This window comes from Danaus plexippus, chromosome 11, assembly GCF_018135715.1.
Source record: "Danaus plexippus chromosome 11, MEX_DaPlex, whole genome shotgun sequence".
In the NCBI taxonomy this organism is placed as follows: domain Eukaryota; kingdom Metazoa; phylum Arthropoda; class Insecta; order Lepidoptera; family Nymphalidae; genus Danaus; species Danaus plexippus.
Window position 1 is genome coordinate 8,373,120 of NC_083544.1, and position 6,993 is coordinate 8,380,112.

Genomic DNA, 6,993 nt, shown 5'->3' on the forward strand with positions numbered 1-6,993 from the left:
TTTTAAAGTACAGTAGTGAAATAAATGTGTTTAATTTTTACATTCCATACAAATATTTTATTTTTATCTTTTCAATAAAAGTAATATCTGTATATTCTTTCTTCAATTTTCATATAAACCCTTTAAATTCGCACTTAATTAAGACTCGCGAAATAATTCGAATTCTGAAAAATATACTTCACTATCAACAAGTTTTGTCGCCGGAAACACTCAATATTTTAATCAGTTTTTCAGAATTAACATCCGCACATTTTCCAGTCTCACCGCGTACCACAATATGAAGGAGTATTAGAACAAATACGTCATAATAAACACGTTACTTTAATGTACGGTGACGTGTGCGATCAATGAGGTGTAAAACAGATCAAGTCTTTTTAGCATTAATAAGGGCCCATACATAATTGATCAGACAATTATTTAGCAATACTGAAAATTTCAAATCTTCGTTATTCAGTTCACCCTACATTATTCCAGTGTCCGCTTTAACTTCACGGTGACACCATTATGGAGAGGTTGCGATATATCCGTGAGTACTGAAATACATTTTATCGTAGAGCAATTTGTCACATGCATATCAGTTTATACATTTTTATTACTTACAGTTTCATGCATGAAATCCGTTACTTACTCCGTCTGTAAGACGGTAGATTTGAAATACCAGGAGCAGTTTGGATTTAAACTTAATGAAACAACATGTGAAAAAATTTTAGACTATTTATACGCACCCAAGGACTCGTCAAGCTTGGCAGTCACAAGAATATTGTTTGGTAAAGAAAGTAAAACTATACAATAAATCGAAGCAATATCGTTTTAAGTAATATGGTGTTCCCTTATGTAGGTCTGTCTATGATGTTTGATATCCCTGATGAACGAGGAGGGTCCATCATAGACAAGCGATGGGGCGACCCAAATATATGTCACTTCCCTCTGATTCCGTTCATAACGGCAATTCCCATGCCCTACATGGCCGTTATTTACGCCATGCTCTGGATTGGTAAGTGGTAATCATGTCTTAAAGTATTAAATTAAAATTATAAATACACTATTAAAAATAAAAGAAAATTTAAAGCTTGTTTAGATTTTTATCCGTATTGAAAAATATTTTGACAGAAATACATATTACGTACAGCATTTGACAAGACGTTCTTGACGCCGGAATTTAGATATCGGTGCGTAATAACATGCGTAAGAATAAAATTAAGGATTTCTCTAAAATTTTACATCGAATATGTAATCGAAATTATAGCCTTAGAAGCATAATGATATAAGATATTAAATTACCATATTCAAGTGGTAACAACTTTCCTTAATTTCATAAATTAGTAAGGTCGTTACAGAGTCGTGATCAATACCAGAAAAAAAAATTACAAAACAAGCTCGTTTTCGGAATTTGTGTGAGGAATGTGACGGAACGAATACAGTTCCTTATAAATAAAAAGCATTAACTTACTGTGGGAAACTGAAAAGGAATAATGTTGATGTATTATATTCTATACCTACGTACAAAAACACAATTCGTGTCTATGCTAACAAATGTTTCATCCAATAAAAGTGTGTTTCCTAAACTCATCGGACAGTTTAAATGTTTTTAAAGATATATAAATCTAAAAAGGGCTAAAAAGAAAAAAAGACCCCTATCTGTATTTTCCGATTTTCATCAGTACTCACAGTCAACAACAGTCAACAATTCCGGCTGAATGAATTGCGTAAAATAAAAAAAAATCGGCCGGATTTAACTTATAGAAAAGTTTTAAGATAAAATCTATATTTAAATTTAAGTATTTATAATATGGACGTTAATACAAGACATAAAATTAAAAAAAATGATCTGACTTATTAACACACTGACTGACCTTGACAGAGTTATCGTGTCTATAGAAATACTTAAATAGTCTTTTTTAATATCAAAAAGGCTTATTATAACGATGTGATTATATTTATAATACAGTTGTAATATATATTGAATAGTTGAATGTTCATACTTTTCTGTAAACAATATACTTTTAATGCAAATTGATTAAAAATTTTAAGTCCTTTGACGATAAAAGTGGATGTATTTGAGCGAAGAATAAATTTTCACTTTATAAATGAAAGACTTTTTTACTTATTTAAAAAAAAAAATAACGTTAGAAAATGAGATATTAATAAATCTATATATTATTCTGGAATCAAAGAGTCCACTTTTATGGTTATTAGGTTGTTAGTACATGATATTTTATTAATCTTATTTAATACGAAAATAAAATTAAAAAAATTAAAAATAATATTTTAATAAAACTAATTCGATACAGAATGTTATCGTATGCAAGGAGACTAACACAAGATAGTGACCGAGAGTCGAGATAATATGACGTACAACCGAATTGAGAACCTCCTCTTTATTGATTTTGATGACTAAAATTAAAAAGTTTTTTGCTAAATTCTGAAAGATCAACTCTCTTTTCTTATTTCTAAATGAGTTTCCATAGCGATATTAAGAGGACGAAATATTTTAGTTTGCATCAAATATGTTTAAATCATATCTTGTCTTCAGGTGCCCTCGGTATCGCCCTGGGTTATAAGTACCATGTAAGCGCCTCGCTGTTTACTCTCTGCTACTGGTACTTGTTTCTTATAGAGAAGAGTTTCTGGAACAATCACAGCTACCTGTTCGGTGTCGTCAGCTTGTTGTTAACCTTCACGCAGGCCAACTCCCACTGGTGATTAACAGTTTAATGACACACTTAACATTGTTTTTAGTTAATTCACCAAATTAACCTGATTTTATTTATTGATGTTAATATATATATATGTATATTAATTTACATTGACGTAATACTAACATTCACAAACATTTAAACAATAAAATTATTAATTTAATTTACATAAAAACTTAAAATGATTACAATGATAACTTTGATTTAGGTCCGTCGACGCTTATTTAAATCCTACGATACTAAAGACGACGGTCCCATATTGGAACTATTTTATTCTGAAATACCAGTTCTTTATCTTGTACTTCATGGCTGGTATGAAGAAAGGCACCGCGGAGTGGCTGACTGGTTATTCGGTTCAGAACCTCAGCGAGCATTGGGTATTTACACCTTTCAAGTGAGTCCCATCCGATAATTACTTGAAAAGGAAATTTAGTTATTCAAATATCATATTGGCTTTGTTTGTAAACACGATGATTCATATGGAAATTCAGAATATATGTATTAATAACTCAATTTGTGCATATCTAAATAAGGTTTGAAGGTGAACAATACGAAACTGAGGTCTTAGGATCCTACGTGTTTTTTATTATTTTAAATCTACATAACCCCGACGTTTCGATCCCTTTACAGCTTCGGTAAGGAAACGAAACCTTGGGACTATATAGATAAAAAAAATAATTACGTGTAGTATCCCAAAATCTCAGTTTCATTGAAATGTGTACACGCGAAAATATTAGACATCATTAACTAAAGAAAACGATATGAATGTAACGTAAAGCGCACATTTGGTCTATCTTTGTTCTGTTTTCAGATTATTCCTATCGGTCCCACAGACCGATTACTTCATAGTTCACTGGTTCGTGTTTTCGTTTGATCTGACTGTGGCCGTGTGGATGATGTGGGCGCCGTCAAGAAACATCGCTATGTTGTTTTGTTCTCTGTTCCATCTCATGAACAGTCGACTATTCAGGATAGGTGCGATGAAAAAAATCCCCAGCTGTTGTTTGAAGAGCCTTCGTTTTCACAATTTTTATATTTATTTTAAACGTATTAACTTTAATTTCTGCTCAGTAGATACATGTTAGCCGATTAAAACATTTAATAATTATAATAGAAGTACGATATATTTCTCTACTCATTGATTTTTCTTATATTCTTTGTCTTTCTAACAATTGAGTTACCATTTTAGGAATGTTTCCATGGGTTTGTTTAGCTACAATGCCATTATTCTATCCTTTTGATTGGCCCAGAACAATAATCGGGTATCTGGACAATATAAAATCAAAGTTATTAAAACTGAGCTGCATGGTGTTATACAAAAATGTGGATTTCAAATTGACTCTTAAAGATAATGATGACAGTAAAACAAAAACCAATCAGGAACAGCCTGAAACTGAGGATGTATCAGTGCTTAATGATGGTGATAGCCCGAGCAAAGAAATGCTTACAACAAATGATGGCTTCAATGAGGGTACAGATGAGAAAATAGAAGAAAACAAGACTTCGGTTAATAAACATGACGGAAGATATCTAACATTGATTTTTGTGATGTTCCACGTTGTATCACAGGCGATTCTCCCCTACTCTCACTTTATTACTAAAGTGAGTTAATTAATTACATCAATTTTTTTAAATATTAATAATTAAACCTTTGCTTTCCTAGCAAAAACTTTATAACCCAAATATCGTTTTTATTTGTTAAAGAAGGTTGAAACTTAAATTATTTTTTATTAAATTACCTTTTTAAATCGCTATTTAAAAATAAACGCACACATAGTAATAATTATTAAAATTAGACTATATAACCAGGGATATAATAACTGGACGAAAGGTCTCTATGGATATTCCTGGGATATGATGGTACATACATGGGATCTGGAGACAGTTGTGATAAAAGTCGTGGACAATACCAACAACAGAGAATTTTACATTGATCCATACATAAACTCGCCTAATGATCGTTGGACGAGACACGGAGATATGGTCCACCAATATGCCAGATGTCTTAATGAGAAGCTGAGCGCGAGGAGCCGGCAAGGAGGAGGTCATAGCGAGTTGAATATATCCATCTTTATGGATATATGGTGTTCCTTAAACGGAAGATTCACACAGAGAATGTTCGATCCCAAGGTTGACCTGTTGAAGGTTTCTTGGTCCCCCTTCAAACCTGTTTCCTTCCTAATGCCGTTGCTTGACGAAGCTTTGGACTGGAGGGGTACATTGCAGGATATAAAAACCGATGTGCATTCGTGGAATAATTACAGTGATGTTATTTTTTCTGCTGACTTTCCAGGTATTTAAATAATTTATAGGAGAAATTTTTATTGCGACTTTTGCATCCCACTTTCAAAACGCAATCCAAATATTTCTGATATGTAACGTATTCTTTTAATTTTTTTTCAATAAGTAACTTTTTTTCCACAGGTTACGATCAAGAAAAGTATATACCTTCAGATCTCAGCAATATAACATTAACAATTTTAAATGGTTCCGTCGCGTATGAGCCCGAGGTGACGTCAGGAGGGCACTCGTATAAATTGTCTAGAGGGGACCACATACATTTAAATCCAGACACATTCCATAGAGTTATAAATATAGGAGACACTCCAGCATACTATATGTACACGTTCGCTAATACTTCGGAAATATTAAATATTGTCCCCCCTAAGCCCAAATTGCCTGTTTACCAGGAGTTACACAGACGGATAAATAATATGATAAAATTTTTCAAGCTTGTTATATCTAAACTGTTTGAAGTATTCTTAAATATGGAACGTTATTTATTGTGAAGAATTTATAATACATATATGCAGATAACAATTTAAGTGTTATTAACAAACGTGCAGTCATTATTGAGCCTTTGTTTTTGATACAACAGGTAACGAGGGGACATTCTCAAGTATTATTAATAAATTATGGATTTATATTTGTTATTTTTTGCTTTATTATATTTAAACGAAATCGTAACATCGAAGATGACGTACAATAAGATATATTATCATCACTGCCTACTATAATTTCTACTAGTTATGCATGAATGAACAAAATACTTAAGAAAATTTTATTTATATTAAAAATATAGTATTAATTTATACAACTATTTCGAACCATACTAATCTGCAAGCTGGTCATAATTCATAAAGTATTAATATCAAAGAAAATTACTAGCGGCTTTAAATTAAATAAATCCCAGAGTAATGTAACCTACGAACTGTCAAATCACAATATATGTAAATAGTTCTTGAATAATTAAATAATAATAACGTATAAAATGTTTAAAATATTACATATTTTATGATAGCAATAAAAGTATAAACGGCCTACCGTCGCTAGTGAGTGACTCAAATATACGCATATATTTGTCACTAAAAGGAAATGATACCGATTAATTTACATTAAAAACGGGTCAGAGGTGCATTTCTTTTTACAAAATCAATATCTTTATAAAAACGTTATTCTATTTTAATGCGTATATCTGTACACTTAATACAATAAAACCAATCGTATTTCTCTTTACAGTTTCATCCATACTTCCATACTAATATTATAAATGCGTAAGTAACTCTGTCTGTCTGTCTGCTACGCTTTCACGCCTAAACCAGAGAACCGATTTTGATGAAATTTGGTACAGAGATAGAATAGACCCTGAGGAACAAAATAGGCTACTTTTTATCGCAAAAAATAGGGGAGAATGGGTAAAAAGAGGGGATGACCGTTCATATGTAAATTCGTCATTTTTAAAGCTGTAACAGTGAAACTTTGTATTTAGACACTTTATGATAAACGAAAAAACATAGGCTACTTTTTATCGCAATAAATGGGGGAGAATGGGTAAAAAGAGCGGATGACTGTTCGTATGGAAAATCGACATTTTTGAAGATATAACAGCGAAACTTTGTATTTAGACACTTTATTAGGAATGAAAGAACATAGGCTATATTTTATTGCGAAAATTGGGGTAAAAAGAGGTGATGAATGTTCGTATGGAAAATCATCATTTTGGAAATATAACATTGAAACTTTGTATTTAGACATTTAATGAGGAACGAAAGAACATAGGCTACTTTTTATAGCGAATAAAAAGGTTAGAAGAGGCGTAGAATGGTTGATAGAGGAGATTAATGTTTGCTTGAAACTTTGTCATTTTTGTTAATACTGTTGCCTGTGGCTTCACTCTCGTTCGATTCGTACCTACCTACTTACTTTAATCGCCAATATCCCTACTACTATACTAATATTATGAATGCGAAAGTAACCCTGTTTGTCTTGAGGTTACGCTTACACGAATGTTTTTTAT

The 6,993-nt window shown here is 31.8% G+C and overlaps 1 protein-coding gene across 1 annotated transcript; it reads left to right on the plus strand.

Annotated features, from left to right (window-relative positions):
- Nucleotides 1-504: 504 nt before the first annotated feature.
- Nucleotides 505-5,588, plus strand: LOC116766060 (vitamin K-dependent gamma-carboxylase). The gene is made up of 9 exons (XM_032655713.2): nt 505-526; nt 603-767; nt 839-994; nt 2,534-2,699; nt 2,905-3,090; nt 3,508-3,671; nt 3,886-4,298; nt 4,506-4,989; nt 5,121-5,588. The coding sequence occupies exons 1-9, from the start codon at nt 505-507 to the stop codon at nt 5,483-5,485; spliced, it is 2,121 nt and encodes a 706-aa protein (XP_032511604.2). The 3' UTR covers nt 5,486-5,588.
- Nucleotides 5,589-6,993: the final 1,405 nt, after the last annotated feature.

Bases quoted from the DNA above. Each gene is read 5' to 3' on its own strand.
- LOC116766060 (XM_032655713.2), top strand. From the start codon at position 505: ATGGAGAGGTTGCGATATATCC. The intron at 3,091-3,507 runs GTGAGTCCCATC...TTCTGTTTTCAG, and splicing joins TGGGTATTTACACCTTTCAA to ATTATTCCTATCGGTCCCAC. The intron at 3,672-3,885 runs GTGCGATGAAAA...TTACCATTTTAG, and splicing joins CAGTCGACTATTCAGGATAG to GAATGTTTCCATGGGTTTGT.